This window comes from Pteropus alecto, unplaced genomic scaffold (genome assembly GCF_000325575.1).
Source record: "Pteropus alecto unplaced genomic scaffold, ASM32557v1 scaffold98, whole genome shotgun sequence".
NCBI classification, from domain to species: domain Eukaryota; kingdom Metazoa; phylum Chordata; class Mammalia; order Chiroptera; family Pteropodidae; genus Pteropus; species Pteropus alecto.
Genome location: NW_006443570.1, coordinates 1,604,917 through 1,625,025, shown reverse-complemented (window position 1 = coordinate 1,625,025; position 20,109 = coordinate 1,604,917). Strand labels below are relative to the sequence as shown.

The following is a 20,109-nucleotide window of genomic DNA, read 5'->3' as shown; positions in this document are numbered from 1 at the left end:
TGATTTATGGGTTTTAACCACCCCCATCCTAGGAAAAATGACACCAAAGCAATATTTGTTCATACCTCTGTGTCCTTTCACATGTGGTTCTTCTGCTCTCATTCTCTTTTCTCTACCTGGTTGATTTCTGGACGAAGCATTTAGTTGCCCCCTGACATATTGTTCGCTTCTTCCTCCATGAGTCCTTTGAACTTCGATTTGCCCTACCTCACTGTATCACCATTCCCAGAAGAGTCTCCAGTCTGGCATACTGTAGGGGTTCAATAAGTGTTTATTGACTGAGTGGAAGAAGGTCCAGAAAATTAACAGGACAATTGATATGCCCTGTAGTGCACGATATCATTTTGCTGAAACCTTGATGGGCTGATGTAAAAAGGATCTTCTTAACTTAATCTCCAGCCTTGACCTTTAATCGCAGTAGTTTATGTACATTTTTATTTACTTCCTTCATAAACCTCTCTCTATGCTCTTGACATTATTATTGGAATCAAGAAGGCACAGATTTCATGTTATTATCATTCATCTTTTAAAATTGACTTTATTAAAACAATACTACTTGATCAAAGTCCTGTGATTAAAAGCATGTTCCAGGTCAATAGAAGAAAGTTTATTGAAAGTCTCCTTTAAGTTTGAAACGATATAAGGCAATTTTTGTTTGTTATAAAGACCAACATGGCCACAATGACTTAGAATTGAAGGGCAAAGAGGACTCAAAGTGAATAGGAATCCAAAGAAAATGAAACAGACAAAAATAGAGATCGAACTAATAAGCATCTTACTCTGAAAGGAATAATTTCTACTTGTAAATTTCTTGTTCCTAAGGAACCAATCATGGGGCAGATCTTGTGAAATTTTATATTAGTTGTTCAAGTTCCTGAACTTGGGTTGAGACCACTTCATCATTCACCACTTTCTGGATAATTGCCTTGATTTTTCGGCTTTTGGTAGGGTCTAAAGATAAAGATGGAATGAAGGGGGCAAAATTAGTTTCAAATATTCATCAAAATTGGTTGTTTAACTTAACCTTCTAAATGAGGTATTGAGTGATACAATACATCAAATTTAAACTTTCAAAAGTGACTTTTGCATTCTTAAAAAATATGTTTTATTCAATGAAATTGAAATGTATTCAGCGTTGTCTTATGCACAAATGAAAATAATTCTCTCTTTAAGCATTTAAAAAGTAGTTATGATGCTCATAATACCTCTTTGTAGGGTAGATTTTTCCCTCCCTGGACTTGCCAAAAGTTGTAATAAAGTACAGACTACTCATCTTTCTCCATAAATATTTTTTCTTGGCTTGGAATATAAATATACTTTAAGTTATTAATAATACTGTAGTAATGAGATCTTACAGCTTTAGTCATTAATAAATCTTTATTTATTCTAAGTAATTTTTAGGGAATCTTTAGCATACCTTTAGAGGAATCAATGGACTGTGGTTGAGATTTGGAGTCTGTTTCAGATGAACTTTCATCCAAACCATCACTGTAAAGAAAACAAGAGAGATGATATCACACCATGCTTTCTGGAATGACAAGAAATAAGGAGTTTGCTATTTGAGCTAAAAATTATAAATGTACATAAAACCAGGGCCAAACAGAGAAGGTATTCCAAATTTCTTGATCAAGAATGATTGATGTATCCTGAGAGTCATCGATTGGTGCAGCGCACCTTGATTTTCAAGCCCTGCCTAAAACAGGATGTCAAAGTGAAGCAACTCGGCAACTAATGGAGGACCTGGTTTCAGAAGTTAGATTTCCCGATTTATGGTCCTGAGTTCTGCCCACTAGTCCAGGCTGCTGTTACTTTTAGAAAATCCGCTACAGTAGATCTGAGGAGGCTATTATTTCAAGTGTCATTCTTAGCATTGGGACACTGATATCAGAACTTGAATGGGTGATTTTTCTAGTAATTGTTTGCAGTATGCCTCTGTGGTGGCATCATTGTTCATCCCAGCATTTTATGAATTATTATCAGGTAAGTTAATGGGTGACACCACTTTGTGAAGTGTAGAGCACTTAATAAATCCAAGCCATGTCTTTACTAGATTTGTTATTTTTTTGTCAACCGAAGAACCCTTTCTTCTTCTATTGCCCCCAAAACTACATCAGGTGTTCCTGTGGGTCAGCCACTCAGGTTTTTTCAACCGGAGTTCTCTATTCACCCTTGGGCCTCGCCGTCCAGCAGGCGGCGGTAGGTCTCGATCTCCAGCTCCAGGCGGGCCTTGACGTTCAGCAGCCGCTGGTGGTCTGCGTTCTGGCGCTCAGTGTCCGCGCGCACCTGGAGCAGTTGCTCCTCCAGGCTGCCGATGAGCTGCTGCACCTGGGACAACTGGCCGCAGTATTCGCCTTCGGTTTGGGCCAACGAGTCCTCCAAGGATTTCTTCTGCACGTGGGAGGGAAATGGCACAGACATAACAATGGAGGGGGCTGAAATGAGGAAGGCAGTTAATATCCTAACATTTTGGATGCAGGATTTTCTTTGGAAGTCGAAATGACGCTGCCGTCTTTTTGCGTGGGCCCTACCATGGCGAGCTGGGACTGGAGCTCGATCTCCAGGTTTTGAAAGACGCGCCTCAGGTCCGTGACCTCGCTCTTGCTGGACTGAAGCTGCTCGGTGTTGGTGCTGATCTCCTTCCTGAGCTCCCCGCTCTGCCACGGAAAAGGGCGAGGGGGTGTGAGTGAGCGCTGCTCTCATAGGTCTTTTCTGCGAATGTATCAAACAAAGCCTTTTGTTTTTGTTAGCGGTACCTTTTCAATAAACCAGGCTTCCGCATCCTTACGGTTCTGCTCAGCAATGGCTTCGTACTGCGCCCTCATGTCGTTGAGGAGCCTGGTGAGGTCCACCCCGGGAGCAGCATCCATTTCTACAGTGACCTGGCCTGGGCCGTCAGTCCGGAAGCTTTGGAGGTCCTGGGGACAGCAAGTGAGAGAGGAGCGCGGGGGCCCATTATGACTTTTGTGGATCTCTTTTTCTACAAAAAATATTAAACATTATATTTTACAACTGCATTGGTATAAGAGAAACATTTTAATACAATATATTAAAACAGTTTTAACCTAAAAATTCATAGTTTTCTTTTGATTTTAAAAGAACTTGAGACATTTTCCCGGACCCCTATATTTACCACGGGCCTAGATGCTGTGCCTATCGTGCCTAATGGATGAGTTGGCCCTACTTCTTGGGGGTGAAGGCCTGGTGGAAAGAGTACGCTGGGGGTTTCAGCTACAGCTGCCATGCCAAGGGTTGCAGACATTACGTAGGCTTGCACACTGTTTGTATCACAGTCGTTGATTTCTAGTAGAAAGCTCTTTAGAAGCCTCTGTCGAGTATCATGATTGATGTCCATTCTATACACCAGCCTCCAATAGACACCGTTATAGGCATATCAGAGTTCCATGTGTGTATCATGCTGAGTAGAGCCAATTTCTCTAACATATATATGTAATATATATGTATATATATATATTGTTATTGGTAGACTTTTGTTTTTTAACTTTAAAAATACTGTATTTTTTAAAAATCACTAACTCAGGATAGTTAAAATTCTGATAGTTCTTTCCTAATGACGAAATAGCAAGATTGGAAAATGCTTTTAGTCTGTTAAAATTTCATAGAACTACCACCAATACCACCAGAAGCAGCAGCCCTCACCCCACATACACACAGAAATTCAAAATAGCCATTTTAGCAATGAGATAGCGTATCCTTCATATGTATTCTAACTCCAAATTCATAAATTCGAAACTAATTTTGGGGTATGGGAAAAAAAAAAGCAGCTTAGCAAGCTGCCCTTTCTGGCTGACCTCTTCGTGGTTCTTCCTCAGGTAGGCCAGCTCTTCCGTCAGGCTCTCGATCTGCATCTCCAGGTCGCCTCTGGCCAGGGTCAGCTCGTCCAGCACCCTGCGCAGGCCGTTGATGTCGGCCTCCACGCTCTGGCGCAGGGCCAGCTCGTTCTCATACCTGAAAACCAAGCACAAAACAGTTTAGGTAATCAACACATCCATTTGAATAAGGCCCCTGCCATCTTCAGGGCTATTTTGAGCATTAATCTGTATGACTATTTAAAAATGGCAGCTTTGCAATGTATGATGCTGTTTTTCCTTTTATAACTTTTTCTTTTCTTTTTTCATGATAGTTTACTGCTCAGTTGGAGAGAAGTGAAAAATTATGAGGTTGATACTTTTCTACCGGCAACAAACTCCAATAGCACTGCACCCCAGGGAACAATTTCCTCTTTGGCTTGCTGCTCTGGCTATGAACAGTAAGTAGTAGGCCATCTCTGTGTGGAGTTTCTGACAGCATCCTAAAAGCACTTGAAAATAAAATAATAAGTCTTTTTGCTTAACTTTTAGTCATAATTTAATTTAAAACATTGATTCTTGTTTTGTAACTTTTACTAAGATTTTACAGATTCATGATTCTCACTACTACAACATCCTGTGTGGAAATTTTGTGGAGCAAAGAGGACATTAGTATTTCCTCTTTATGTCTGGAGAGTGGAGTATGGGAGAGGAGGATAGAATATAGAAATAAATGCATGGTTGATATTTTAGGTTTATGTGTCATCAGGAAAAGTCATTTCATTTAACTCTCGGGCAAAAACATACTAATTCATTTCGATACATGGAAGGTTGAGGTTTAGGACATTGATGGAATTATCATGTCACATAATGAGTCGTTAGCAAATTACAAATATGGTTATCCATAGCCCCAAGTTTAAGCAATGTATGCTTAAGGACATGTAATGTGAATTGTGTTTGAATCTAGTTACTTTCTAGAATGCCCAGTGTACATTTATCAAAACACTAAATGTATGGAGCATGCGAACTGCAGAAGGTTTAAAGTAGTTGCCATCAATGAAGGCAGAAAGACAGGGAATAAGAAGAAATAGTGGGACATGTCCATTATCATGAGCCTTTCTTTTGTTCGACTCACTTCATTCTGAAGTCTTCGGCAGCCAGTCTTGCATTGTCAATCTGCAAGATGAGCTGAGCGTTTCCGATGCTGGCAGAAATGATCTGGCAAAATAGGGGAAGACACACAAAATGAGGCCCTAAAATATCGATCAGTATTAAATATAATTTTGAAAGGAAAACTTTAGATGATGTTAAAATGTTACGATAGTAAGAGTTTAAGGCAGTTTAATTTTTTTTTAAAGAAAATGTATTCATAGAATATTTAAAAAATAGGAAACATTTCCTACAGAAATGGTAATGATAAAATGAAATTAAATATCTTGAGATGAGAAATTGCTCCAAATGTAGATGAGCTGAAAAAATATCTAAGTTTTAGGTGATTATCACTGTAAAACATTGTGATAGCAAAAAAGAAAAATAAAAAATAATTCTCAGAGCCCCTCCAAAAATCATATTCTTACCTTATTCTTGAGATCTTCAATCAAGGGATAATATTTACTATAATCACTCTGTGACCCGGGGTCTTCGGTCCCAGATCCTCGTGTTTCGTACCATTCTCGAATTTTGTTTTCCAGCTCAGTATTTGCCTCTTCTAGAGCTCGAACCTTATCCAAGTAGGAAGCCAATCTGTCATTGAGATTTTGCATGGTTTCCTTTTCTGATCCGTAAAGAAGGCTTCCATCACTGCCAGAGAGAACACCTGGAGAGCCACCTCCTAGGCTTCCCCCGAATCCAATCCCCAGGCCTCCAAAGCCACCTCCCAGGGCTCCCCCATAAGCAGCACCCAGTCCTCCTGCAAAGAAACTTCCAGAGCCACCACTTAAGCCAGAACCAGAACCAAACATGGAAGCACCAGAAAATCCTCCCCCATAGCTGCCTCCAAAGCCAAGGATACTTCCCCCATAGCCACTTGCAGCGCTGGAAGCAGACATGCCCCTGGCTCTGCCCAGTGCCCCACTCTGAGAAGATGACCGCCTGGACACCCCAGAGGTCTGCACTGAGAGTGACATGGTGATGCTAGAGAGATGTACAGCCTGGGGAAGGTGGCCACAACCTGAGAGGAAGCAGTGTCAGCAAGGCAGAAAGGTTAGCCTTTTATAGGTCACGAAATGGGTGGTGCAGTTGAAAAATTCACTCTCCCCATTCAAAATATAGTGTTCCTCTTTTTTTGACCAGCTCAACAAGTAAGTGGTTAATGCATATTGAAAATTCATTGGTACAGAAATAATTGAATAATTGTGCCCATGACATGTTTGTCATACAAAAAAGAAATCTGGGTGGAGTAGAGATAGGTTGTCATAAGGAATTTTTCTTCTCCGAATTATTCTACTGCCTGTATTCTCAGCACTGCCTATTATTTTATACACGGTAGGAAAGCAATGAGTGATTCTGGAATGGATAAATTAATGAATACTTTCTCAACCGTAGCTTTTTAAAGTTCTTCACTTATCTTTCCTATTTGTTTCCTTTAGAAAACTCAGTGTAAACCAACCACTAATGATCTATTTTCTAGTGAAATATAGTTTCAGAAGCAGTTGTGAAGTGGACTCGTGGAAGGGAGCGAATACACGCATTTTCCAGATTGATCCTGGAATTTGAATTTTCAAGGATTTGAAAAATTTGTCATTAGGTTGTTGCATAATTTCTTTTTTCTGACTCAGAAAGGAGACCTCTTAAACATTGAAAAATGCTGTTTTTGAGTAGAATATTATAATATTTTCAGCAGATCTTTCTTTATGTAAGAATTGACCTTCTTAGTAAATGCCACGAAGTCAGGAGCCTTGTCTGATTGTTCACTGCTCTACCCCCTGCATTGCTAGTTTCTCAAAATACAATTGATTTTTTTGTATATTGAAATTATATCAGTGCTTGCACCTTTGACCCAGCTCCCCAAATATCTAGATATTATCTTTCCTGAGTCCAGCCTCCGTGAAAGTGAGGTTCTTCGATCCTGTGAACAGTCCTAAGCCAGAGCCGGTAGTGCCCACTGGTGATCTGGGACAAATGCAGAGAAGGTTACAGCAAAGCTCATGTCGAACCGCTATGGGGGACACCCACTATCAATTCTGAAAAATGGAAGGACTGTGTGACCCCCCACCCTCACCTTTTTGTATTACTTTCCCAGGGGCAGGAATGATGAATTCATTCTTGAAATCCAATTACAACTCCCTTTTACCTTATCATAGAAGGGACATATTTTCCCCCAACCTATACACATCACAAAGAGCAAGCAAGTGTGATTTCCAAAAAAAAAAAGGTTTTAATCAAGAGATTGGCAGAAATTGCATATTCTCATTCACAATAGATCCAGAAAGGATGCAGCAATGTCATGCACTCTGCCTGACGAGAGAGGCCATATCCATTTGTCTCATTTCTTGAGAGAATGAAAACCTGTTACATGGAAATACCAGGGGCTTCAGCCTCATATGGAATTTTTACCAAGATGCCTTTAAAGCGTTTTGGCTGGGCTTGTTGTCTTTGTTTGATTTGTTAATTATTATTTTGTACTAACTGTCCTAGACACTGGGCCATGTGAGCTATTGACATTTTTAACCTTGGCGACAACCTCTTAAGGTGGATACTTTTACCTCATTTTACAGATAAGCGCGATCTGAGGGTCAGAATGTTAAGTGACTTATTCAAGGCCACATAGCCAGGGGATGGCAAAGATAGGATTGGGGTTTGTGGTGCCTTCTGTGGATGACACAACCCTGCTGCTTACAGTGAAAACATAAAGAAGAGAGGGTCACTCTGACTCCATTTGTGAACTGTTTCTGCCCTGTACATCAACCAGGAGCCTTAGCTCTCTCCTTTTCAAAAGAGCTTTCTCCTTGAATTTCATTTCTCAGTGTACAGGCTCATATCCAGAGATCAATGCTTCATGGTTTATAGGAAATGATACCACACACGAAATTCTCCAAACACAGAGGCAAGTGTGTTTTCAGTTATACTTATGGCATGTAACCGCATCTCCAGAGATCTTATAAAGTACTAGTTAAACTTGTACTTCTCACACAGGAACTTGACACTGTGGTTGTTACTTATTAGTTACTCACTGTCTGCACCCTCCAAGACAGAGTGATTCCATTTTATTGCCATAGAAATGAAAACAGGCTGTCGCTTGCTTTATAGAGTCAGAGGAAATGTGCCATATTCAGAATTGTAACTTAGTGATATGATCACATGAGATGGAAATATGATTAACTTGAATTTTTGAAGTTGGAACCAATTTTGTGCCAAAAGGTATATTTGCCAACTCTAATGTATATATGTAAATTTTAAATAATTTCACTCAATATCTATACATTGTTTATGTATTATACCTTTATGTTTCTATACATATTATATATTATTCTAGTTTCTAAGTTTCTCAGGTAGGGACTATGTCTAATTCATTTTTTTATCTTGAGTCTTAGCCTAGTATTTGGCTAAACTTCATCCTTGCACTCCTGAAGTTATTTCACTTAATAACTTAATCCTTAACATGCTTGAATATGTCATATAAAATTCACTTCATTTGAAAATGACTTTGCTCTAATTTACTGGTATGCGCTAAGATTTATTCTGAATCTAATTATGAATGGGGAGCAACTTCAGAAGTTGAAAAGAAATATTTCTCCTTTTGTGGTTTTTTTTGTGGGGTGGGGAAGGGAGGGCTTAGTTAAATAATCAAGCCTCTATTTTAGAGTTTTTACAAGTGAAAATAATTTTCTTTGACAGCTGTAAAAATGTAGGAAGGTGGGAATGTATAAATATTGGGCTTGTTGGCAAAGTGATTATTGACGTTGAGGCACAGAGGAAAATGACCAGAACCAGGGTGAACCTTTCAAAAGAATTGTGTCTTCTATTTTTATAGCGTTTAGGGAATACTCAAAATGGAGATAATTATTTACGTGGTATTTGTAAATCTTTAGATTTTATTAAGTAAAATGTGTGCTCATCGTCTCATGTCAGATTGATTAGTTTTCTGATCTTTGTGGGATTTTCTAGGCGTTCAAGACAGACAGACCTTCTGCTTTCTGCAATTCACTGATCCCTTGGTTGATAACACTTTTAGCTTTTGCTTTGAATAACATTTCAAGATCCTGTGAGTGGGTGAAAGAATATTGGTTGTTGACATTTCATGCTGTGCTTTTGAGATGAGGATGAATAAGGCCCCCAGGGATCATGCTTGCAGACGAGTTCTGGGCTTCAGAGTTCAGTGGTTCTCAAACGCAGGGGAGGATTGATTGTACGTGTTGAGAGAAAGAGAAAGATAAAATAATATGCTGGTAAGGAGAATCTTCGAAGTGAGTCTAGAGGAGAGAAAACAGGTGTTTGAAGGGAAATTGAAAAATAGAAATCACTGCCTAATTTTAAGTTGGAAATGGTATTTGAGGGTGTAATCAGGTACATGAGATTACCCTCCAGTGAGTAAGGGTGAGAGCAGAGGATGTCCACCACACGGTCGAGGTTTGATTTGATATCATTCCGTGTCATTCTTCTTTTTAGATGTTAAGGCTCTGTGTGGATGTAATTCCCAAAGCCCAGAAAAAGTAGTTCTGTCCATCCTAACGTCACCTCTAGGACTTCTCTCTGAGTGTGATAACTCCACTATTGCACTGACGATTTCATATAAAGTCAAGAAATATATCGATTATGGTTCTAATATGTGAGAAAGTGACCTACATCTAAGTACTACGGATCTTCCATGGACCTCTGGGCCTGTCAGAAATAGGATCGTACTGTTCTTTTTCTTAGCTCATATAAGAAGTATAGATACATACAGAGACTAACGCTTCACTTTCCCACAGTAACTACTAGCAGAACCGAAGGTAGAATCATCTGGTTCCACATGTATGCGTGGTCTCACCTACTTTCATTGAAATATTACTCGGAAGAAACTAGAGATAGACCAAAAGGCAAGAATTAACCTTTATTTTTATGACAAGAAATTGAGTTAAAAATAATTCTACCTCTTTTAAGAAAATATTATTATTGCCATATGGCAGTGTTCCTGCCTAGTGAATTTCAAACCCATCTTCTAAAGGTTTTTTTTTTGTTTGTTTTTTGTTGTTGTTTTTTAAACCAGACTCGCAGTCTCTGATATTTGCATGTCAGAGTTTCAGGCTGTTCTGGAATGTGTCTTGGTAGGTGAAAAAGAATTCACTTCTAAAAGTTCTTAACATCTTTTAAAAGCAATTTACCAGGTAGAGTGATTTGGAAGGAAATTAAGAAAAAAAAAAATGAGACTGAAACCTCTTCACTTCTTTGGAAAGCAGAGGAATGAGAGTGAGTGAAAAGAACTTTTTTTTTTTTTTCTGACAGTAGTCTCACTGAGTCAAGTCTTGTGTGTCAATGTTAGCTGGATATTTGACAGTTGGGTGTTGTGTCTGGCTAGTGAAAATGACAATTAGAAAACAAAACCACTAAGGATAGCCACATGCTCACTTCAAGTATGACTCAGTTGTCATGTAATTATTTACTTAAAAGTGTATCATGACTTCAGACAAACAGCCCTGAGGTTCAGTCTTATTTGGTAACTGACTTTGCGAAAATACTACTTTGTGTCTTCATATATAATTCTCATTTGTCCTCATATGTAAAATGGGGTTAGTAAAATAAGGTCAAGCCATAGGAAATTGCTATTTTTGAAGGTCAAAAATGATCACATATTGGCAAGTTCATATGATTCAACCTAATAGCTTCTACCTCATAGTGTTATTGTGAAGATTAAATGAGCAATGCATATGAAAGGCCTGGAATACTGTTTAGTTCATAGTAAGTGCTCAATAAAAAGTAGACATTATTATTCTTAAGTGAACCACATTATTATTTTTAATATAGTAATCACACTGGAAATCCTATTTATTTACAAACTTAAAAATAAAAAATTTAAATCCAAGCTATTTATTTACTAGAATACAATGATAGAGGGCAAATTTATTTTTTCTGTAAACATTTGCAAGGCAGTTATTGATCACTAAAATGCAAAAAGGGTAAAAATACGATATGCGTTCTTTTGAATTGGCTTCTTTTACTTAGCATAATGTTTTCAAGGTTCATCCATATTGTAGCATGTGTCAGTACTTCACTCTTTTATTGTCAGATAATATTCTATTGTATGAATATAGCATATTTTGTTTATCCATTCGTTAGTTAATGGACATTTGTTTCCACTTTTGGGCTATTATGAATAATGCTTCTATAAACATTGTGTACAAAAGAACACATTGCATGATTCCATTTATATGAAATGTCCAGACAAGGCAAATCCATAGAAGAAGTGGATTATTGGTTGTCAGGGGCTAGGAGGACCAGGAATGGGGGTGACTGCTAATGGGTTTCTTTCTGGGGTGATGAACATGCTTTAAAATTAGATAGTGGGGATGGTCGCACAATCCTGTGAACATAAGAAAGACCACTGAATTGTACACTTTACAAAGATGAATTTTATGGTATGTGAATTATATATCTCATTAAAGCTTTTATAAAAATAGTGAGAAACATTTCATAATATATGTTCACATAAAGAGAACACGATGATTTATGCAGTTTTTTATTATAAGGGGAAACATTCTGCTTTGAGGAGCATTTAACTAATCTTGCTTTTAATTTACTCTCATTTCAGGCATAATGTGCTTCATTCTTATTCTGCTCAGCATTTATGATTGGAATTTGACTCTCAAATTTTCCAAAGAGTTGAGTTGAGTTTTAAAAGGCAGTGGAGACAATGGAAAACAGCAGATATAATTTGAGGCTGGCAGAATTGTATTGATATTGAAAATTCTATGAAATTAACCAAGGAATTAGCTCAATCAAGAATCCACAGGCCCCTGAAAGGAAATTTTGCAATTCAGAAACAGAAAAAATTAGAGAGGTTTATTTATATACACTCTCTGCTCTGTGAGGTTTAGTATAATTGAAATGTACTGTAATTTTCAGGGACATTAATGAATTGATATTAGGTGTTCTGTAGCTTGTAATTAATGTGTTTTGTGGTAAAGTGACAGTAATGATGTTTTAAATATCCTAATGCTCACTGGATTTCATTTTTGCAGGCAGTTTGCAGCTCCTTTGATTAAAACATTTATATTTAATTACAGACTGATAAATGGGATTTTTTTTCCCCCTCTTCTCATCACTGGAAAGCATTCATGGTGCTTTCTGATGGCTGCTTTCTTGTAAGACACAAAAATTTTAGCTACATTTTTTTCCAAAACCTCAGCAGCATCTCCTTCTGGCAGGTGTTTACACAGATTCCATGTCTTTGATTTCAGATGTCACAACCTTGCCGTCCACTACTTCTTGCATGACTGTCTTAATCTTCCTGGTTTTCTTTATCTCTGAATTTAGATTTAAATATTAATTTAGATACATGACTCTACTGGTTTATAATATTCAACTTTTAATTATTATTATTTTATACGTATTTCCTTCCTTTAGGAAAAAATCTAACCCATTCTCTTTCTTAAATGATCTTAAGTCCATTTTATAAATAAATACAGAAAATGTGCCACTCTCCCCAAATTTACAAATTTTCTACTCTCCCCACCCTCAAAGAGAAATATACAGTATTGAATCAAGCAAAATGCACATTTTCATTTTATTTTTAATTTTCAGGATCTTAGGACATCTCAGGACAATAATAGCATGGGGCCATAAAAATCACCCTGTCATGGGGAGTGTGACAAATTTCCCATACGGAGGGTTTCTTTATGCAATGTGATTTTCAGAATGGCTAGAGTAATATCTGCTTTCTTGAGAATTGATCTCTCTTTACTTTTCACCAGTGGCAGGTAATAAGTGGTACGCTATTGAGTGAGAATTCAGTCTTATAAGAAATGTGTGAAAATTAGAACACTTACCTCTGTCCTCCAAGATGCTTATCTGATATTCTGTAGTGCTGTTTTTTTTTTTTTTTAAGAGACGAAAAAGGAACAGGAAAAAGTGTTATTGCCATTTTGAGAATGAAGCACTGTCTTCTTTTTTTGTTTCAAAATAAAGTCCGAGTGATGTGTGTTTTAATCCTGTGTTTGTATATTTTCCCCTTTTACTATGCTTGTATATTCTAACTTGAGTGCCTTCCTTTTTATCTCGAAAGATACATAGCTTCAAAACTGACTCAGTTAACATATATGCTAGAAGTTTCTCTAATTAAAATAACAAAACTACAATGGAAGTTGAAGTTTTATGTTCTTTTGTTGGCTTTCTTTGCCATGGTATCTCAGGACAGTTGCTGCTGCAACACCGATGACCTCTGTGACCTGTTGTTCAATTTATGATCTCTCAGTAAGAATTTTTAAAAGTTATTATGTTGTCAATTAAATATTAATCATAAAAATCAACATTAGATAATCTGAATCATCTGTATAATCATCTTCTAACTCTGTCCTTTGATTCAATGTCAAGTACAAAGGCTGTACTTAGTATTTTGGGGTGTGTGTACTTTTAGGTATATTTTTGTTTTGTTGTTGGGGTGTGTGTGTAATTGTTTTTGTGCGAGGGATTGCATTGGTGCTGGGGAATGGGTGACGGGGTTTAATGTGCGGATATTGAAATAGCACAGCATGTAGACATCGACTGACACGCAGTCCTTGGTTCTAAGAGCCTTACCTCATACCTTCTCCTTCCAGAAAGCGACGGTAAGTAGCAATTTCCTGCTCAAGCTGGGTCTTTATGTCAAGCAGAGCATCGAATTCTTTGTTCTGGTGTTCTGCATCAGTCCGTACCTGCATCATTTGGGCCTTTAGAGTGTTTAGCAGTTCCTGGACGGCGGCCAGCTGTCTATGATAACGGGCTTTGGTATCCTGCAGTGTATGCTCCAAAGAGTCTTTCTATGAGCAAAAGAAAAAATGGACATTTCTTACTTGAGGACTTCATTTAAAAGATGGCTCATTTTTAATTTCTTCTGAGTGGAATTTCTGCAGCAAGTTATTGTGGACATCATGCATATTTTTAGCTTTATCTCCCATTCTTTACCGCTAACAAGGATCACTAGCTCTTGGGGTTTTTCTGTTTGTTTTTAGCTTTGCACTCACTGTTCTCTTATTGTCGTATATTGTATTATTATTCTCAATATTTGCTTCCCCTCCCTGCGATTGTGGTGCCCCTCCATGTAGAGGATTAGACTTCCTCATCCTATTGAAGCCAAGCTTGGTCATATGACTTTCTTTGGCTAATGAAAATACAATTGCAACTGACAAATGCCTTTTCTGAGGAGGAGCTTTAAGAATGATCCTAGGGACCGATCAATGCTCCTTTCTTCGTGCCCAACACTGGCGTGCCCCAGCTAGAGTCTACTCTGTCAGCTGTACCCCAGAGCGGAAATACCATGGAGCAGAGCTACAGCCAGCCCGTGATGGATGGTGTTGCAGTAAGCCACTGTGATTTTCAGGGTTGTTATCATGGCGTAAGTTATCATGAGCTGACTGATTTGCTCAGCCTAGACTGTCTTTACTTTTGTTCTCCAGCTTAAAAATTCATCTCAAGATTTTAGATCTAGTTTAAATGCCACTTCCCTGGTGAAATCTTCCAGATTTACTTTTTCCTCTGCATCCTTCCAGTACATTGCCCTTTTCCTTGATTTCTTCTGTCTTTTTATTATAATCAGTGTTTAGCCTGTCTCCCTGCCAGCTCTTATGGGTCTTTGCATTTCCGGAGTTCCTAACATGGGCATTTAATGAGCATATACTATGCTGAGAGCTGGAAGTTAGGTGTACTTTACCATGCTGAGATGGGACTTGAGGTTTAAGCTCAAGTTCTGGTAGGTGCGGCTCAGCTTCTTTAGTTGGATCTCAATGTCTTTTAAATCTGCAACGTTCACTGTGACTTGTTACTGCAGAGTTTCAGTCTAAAATTTCCAAAAAGCAATTTTAGCTACATGGGCAGGGAGAAATGAGAAGAGAAGAGAGAAGAGAGAAGAGAGAAGAGAAGAAAGAGTAGAAAGTTTTCTCTTTTTGGAGGACAACTTCTACTTTTGTTTATCCTTTAGAATTGTACTGTTACCTGTATTTTAAACTGTTCTTTGGCCTTCTGAAGGTTCTCCTGGGCCAACGCTTCATATCTCTGCCTAATTTCATCTATGATGGCACTGAGACTCTGGCCTGGAACAGCATTCAGCTGAACATTGACAGTGTTGCCCAGCTGTTTGCATAGGCCATCTACTTCCTGTGAGAGTGAAAATTCTGATTGATTATTGCTTGAAGCATATTCTCAAAAGAGACTGGGCAGAAAAGACAACAAATCATATAGCTTCTTTCAATGGGAATGAATAAAAAAAGAAAGAACATAATAACTTAGGTAGGGCTTTTTATGGTCCAGGTATTGCTCTAAGTTATTTAACTCCAACAGAAACCTTATGAAAAGAAGTTAGGGCCAATAACATCATTATTGCTATCTTCACCATCATCACCACCACCAAATCTTCCTTCTCTTCTTTCTCGCCCTTCTCATTATTATTATAGCCATTCCATCATTCCCAATACCAGTACTTCTGAATTATTTTCTTACCTCCTGATGTTCTTTTTTGAGGATAACCAGTTCTTTATTCAGTTGTTCAATTTGAATCTCCAAGTCTGTTTTATATAGGGTTAGATCATCAAAGACGTTAGACAGCCTTGGAGATCAGCCTCCATGGCCAGGTGCATCCCTCCTTCAGTCTCATACCTGTGAATTAATTATTAAGCAGAGACAATCGAGTTCTGAAGCCTAGAAGAGGTAATCTTAATATAATGAAATAGATTTTTATGTGGTATATGAGATCCATTTCAATACATTATTATGTCCCCCTTTATACATCTCAAAAATGTTCATGGGAACCTAAGAATCAGATAATTTTGCCCTATAAATATAATCTTTGTGATTTGGAGTGACTGGTTAAAACAAAACAATTTAAAATTACTTTAAAAGTTCCTAAATGCTAGGATATATTAATTTTTTTTTGGTAAAATTTGCTTTAATTACTGTGTTAGCAAAGGGTTCTCATTATTGCTATTAAACAATGGGTAGTTTGATTTACTTAATGAATGTATATGATCAATTTATTTTTATTACTTTGTAAACAGATGCATCCAAGTGAATTATCTTAAAAATTCATGCATTCTCCTCTACAATTTTATATACTCCCATTTCTATTAAAGTAGCAAACTTAAAAAAAAAATGATAGTGCAATGGGACACTCAGGTGTTGACTGCAATTAATGAACTTTGTTAAGAGTATGAGCAGTTGAACATGATCTGAACGGCTTTACTCACAGTCCCAGTCTTTGGTCGGTCAGACTGCTTTGTGAAATGCTGGCAAACTAGAAAACATCAAGAGTTACCCCTGGGACTTGCAGGCACTTGAAGGAATATGGATGACTCACTTGCAGAATCACTAAGGTAGACAAATGACTCTCTTTGTATAACAGAAAGGCGCTTAGGCTGAAGGGGAGTTTTAAATTGCTTTGTTATCTTTCCAAAGGACAGAGTCAGATGCAGTATGTGAGAAGGTAGATGCCAGATTGCTAAAACAGAACGTTCTAGCAACTAGAGCTAACCAACAAGAACAGTAGTAGTTACTGGAGGTGTTCAGTTACGTACTGGGTGACCAAATCATAAGACCATGGGAGAGAGAAGTCCAGCTCTGAGTGCTGGGCCAGACCAGCTAGTGTCTAACACCCTTTAAACTCTTAAGACTCTGAAAATATTTAGTGGTAGCTCCTTTGCCAACAGTAATATGGAATGCTGAGTATCGTGAGGGATCACTGAAAGAAATTGTTGTATAGGAAGTTCTTCCACGGTGTTAGAGAACCTACTTCAGTCTGAAGTCCTCAGCGGCTAGTTTAGTATTGTTGTCAACTTTCAGGACACGTCGAGCTTTTTCTTGTTGAGCCTCTTTAATCTGGAAAACACACGAGAAAGAATGACGTTTTCAACTGGATAGAAGTCTTAAATGATTGCATTGATCCTCAGGTATAACCACTGTTATGTCAAAGAGGATGTTCATTTCAATAATTTCCGCATGGAAATAGAAAGGGAGAATGATGGTATGGGTATTTAACATAGTAGACTTGTGAAATGCAACTCAAGTCCCAGGGTTTGGTCAACTTTCTTGTGATTTTACAAAAGGAGAATTTAATTCGACTTGAGCCACCAAACCTTACTGAGTGCCTAGCCTTTGATGATGTTCCTGCTTCAAACATTCCTCTTAGCTCCTCTCGCTTGGTGAACTCCTCCTCCCTCTCCTCTGCATCTTAGCTTAGACATCGTTGCTTCAAGCCTTCAGTGATTTCTTCAGAACAGAACTGGCTGAACTGCCTGTGCTTTCATTGCCCTACACAGCCCTCCATGCTAGTGTTTATCCCTCTGTGTGGCATACATATTGCCTTTGTCCATGCCTGTTTTCCCCTAAATGGCATTATGTTCACCATCATATTTCCCAGTGCGTAGCATGGTGCCCAGCACCTAGTTTGTCTACTAAACACTTGCTGATGAAAGGGCACTCGTTATGGGGTAGGAGTGGTGCTATGTACGGGGGCTATCAGGACGGATAGCCTCTGATCTTAAGAAGCCGTTCTCTAATGGGTGACCTCTCTAAGATACAGATGGATCAGAAGTCTGCTAGTAGAAGATGTTATAATAACATGTTTCTTTCAGCAGGTCCCGTGCTGGAGACAGTTTCCTTCCTTCAAATACTGAGTCTGTCCAGCTAGGTGGGAAAAATTGCTGTGCCTGTGTATTTGAGATGATCCAAAGTAGATTCAGAAACACCATCCATGAGACAGGGGAAAATGGTTGGTTGCTTTTGAATGTTTTTAATGGGAACCTGAGGAGAATGACCTGTTGGCAGAAAGGGCAATTTGAATACCTTCGCCTCATGTCCCCATAGTTCTTGAAACTCCAAGGTAACTTCCTTTAGAATCTGAATCAAATCCTACTGTTGTCTAATACAATACAAGAGAAAGAGACTTGCTGATAAATAAGTGGCCTTTGCTCTAAAGCAAAATGAATGTTAAAACAGAAAAGAAAATGATAGGGACACTTTTCTTGTTTAGATAAGAATTTTTAAGTGGTGCAAGTGCTCTGTGTGATATCTGAAATCTTTAACCAGGAGTAAAGTCTTCTTTTATTCTACACAATTGATAAAACAACTCCACCTTTCTTGGATAACATGGGAGCAGTTTCTCATAAGATTGCAATAAATTTGATTTGAGGGCAATAGAAAATTTTATTACTGTAGAAGTGGTTTCTGTTCTGCTTGGTGATGATGATCAGATTATTAAGCAAGACATTTTAAAATCCAGATATCATTAAGACCTAAACTCCTTCCCTCCATTTCCACCCTGAATCACTTTATAATTGAAATCTATGATACAGTATTCCAATACTTGCATTATACAATTTACATAAATGAAAGGAAGAAACTAAATTGACTGGGGTTTCAAAAGTTCGTGGGTACTAGGTCAAACACTAAGAAAGGTTTATTGTCAGTTCAAAAATTTAGCTCTTTTCAGGAAAAAATGTTTAGTATTCACTTAGCCCTGACCTGGTAAACTATGACAAAAATACAGATTATACGACTGGAGGTTAAATTTTCATATTTTATGCATAATTAGATTTAAAAACTTCAAAAAGCATACCTTACAGTTATCCTATTTTGTAGTCAGGTACTCCAGCACTAAGAGTAGATGATAGAATACACCTTTTTTATAGATGTAGCATTTCAGCCTAATTTGCTTTACAGCATCTGTCTAGATCCACCTAACATAGATGTCCTCTTGATATATCCTGCAGCTGAAGAGTGGAGCATCATCCCTCACCTGATTTTTCGGCTCTTTGATTTGTCTATAATATGCACTGTAGTCCCAATTGGTGCTGGGCGCGTCTTTTTCATACCACCGCTTGATCTTTAACTCAAGTTTGGAGTTAAATTGCTCCAGGGTCCGCACTTTTTCTAGGTGGCTTGCTAGGCGGTCATTTAGGTTCTGCATGGTCGTCTTCTCATTGCCAAAAAGCAGGTCACCATTTCCATAGTTCACCCAGTGTCTGGAGTTCGAGATGCGGGTGCCGTGGCCCCCAAATCCCCCATAGACACTGAGTACCACCCTCAGGTGCTGATTGCCCCCCTTCTTATACATGTTGCCACTCACGTTGATTGCAGTGCTCTCTGAGGAGGAACTCAGGCTTCTTTGGAAGCTTCTGTCAGAGAAATCCATTGAGGATTCTAGGAGGAAGCATCTGTAACTTCAGGCAGGGTCTGTTCCTCGGTGGTGGCTGAGCTGACCTTTTATAGAGTTCACAGCAAAGACACTTCTTTGCTGCCATCTCACCTCAGGCTGACACCACAGTTCACCTGGCCTTGCTTTTCTGACCCCCCCACAGCAGTCTGTTTAATTCCATTCCAGAAATTACAGCAGTCTGTTTAATTCCATTCCAGAAATTACCACTAGAGGCATTTCTTAGAGGCTTTTCTCAGGGGTGACTTCTTTTTTAAACAGGGGTAACAAAAGGAAACAGAAGGGATATTCTTTTAGCCCTTGCACCTGCCTTGGCAGATTTATTTCATCCTAATATACACATGAAGAATATTTGCAATCTCCATGAACAATTCAGGTCCCTAAAAAGACAGATGTGAGTACAAAATAGTAAGTCACACTGGCGATAAAGAACAATGTTTAAAAAATTTTAAATTTATCTTTTCCTTTTTAGTGAGAAAACTTAAGTTCTAGTCTCTTGGTAAATTTTAATTATACAATAGTGTTTATCAACTATAGTCACCATGTTTTACATTCAATCCTCAGACATTGCTCATCTTATAGCTGAAATTTTGTACCCTTCTATTGAACTTTTCCTATTTCCTCCAACTCCCAGCCCCTGGCAACCACTTTTCTACTGTTTCTTTCTATGAGTTTGAGCATTCCTCCTCCTCCTCCTTCTTTTAAAGATTCCACATGTAAGTGATACCATACAGTATTTGTCTTTTTTTGTCTTGCTTATTTCACTTGGCTTAATGCCCTCAAGGTCTGTCCATATTGCTGCAAATGGCAGGATTTTCTTCTTCTTTTTTTTTTTTATGGCTGAGTAATATTCTATTATGGACTCTTAGGTTATTTCCTTATCTTGTCTATAGTGAATAGTGCTGCAGTGAACATGAGAGTGCAGATATCTCTTTGAGATAGTGATTTCATTTCCTTTGGATCTCAGAAGTAGGATTGCTGGATCATATA

General features: G+C 38.2%; 2 protein-coding genes across 2 annotated transcripts; both read right to left on the bottom strand.

Annotated features, from left to right (window-relative positions):
* Nucleotides 1-446: 446 nt before the first annotated feature.
* On the bottom strand, nt 447-5,981 carry KRT12 (keratin 12). Its single transcript, XM_006924662.1, has 8 exons — nt 5,384-5,981; nt 4,942-5,024; nt 3,810-3,966; nt 2,754-2,915; nt 2,529-2,654; nt 2,168-2,388; nt 1,418-1,488; nt 447-951 (listed from the first exon to the last, which is right to left on the bottom strand). The coding sequence occupies exons 1-8, from the start codon at nt 5,930-5,932 to the stop codon at nt 854-856; spliced, it is 1,467 nt and encodes a 488-aa protein (XP_006924724.1). The 5' UTR covers nt 5,933-5,981; the 3' UTR covers nt 447-853.
* A 6,171-nt stretch (nt 5,982-12,152) lies between these two features.
* KRT20 (keratin 20) lies at nt 12,153-19,098 on the bottom strand. The gene is given in 9 exon segments (XM_006924661.1): nt 12,153-12,247; nt 12,770-12,807; nt 13,518-13,738; nt 14,629-14,754; nt 14,910-15,071; nt 15,414-15,517; nt 15,520-15,569; nt 16,699-16,784; nt 18,703-19,098. Coding segments are annotated over 9 exon segments (1,278 nt in total).
* Nucleotides 19,099-20,109: the final 1,011 nt, after the last annotated feature.

Coding starts and splice junctions, on each gene's coding strand:
- KRT12 (XM_006924662.1), bottom strand. CDS start 5,932: ATGTCACTCTCAGTGCAGACCTCTGGGGTGTCCAGGCGGTCATCTTCT. Junction 3,967..4,941: donor GCCGAAGACTTCAGAATGAA/GTGAGTCGAACA, acceptor CTTGGTTTTCAG/GTATGAGAACGAGCTGGCCC. Junction 952..1,417: donor GTCCATTGATTCCTCTAAAG/GTATGCTAAAGA, acceptor CTTTATCTTTAG/ACCCTACCAAAAGCCGAAAA.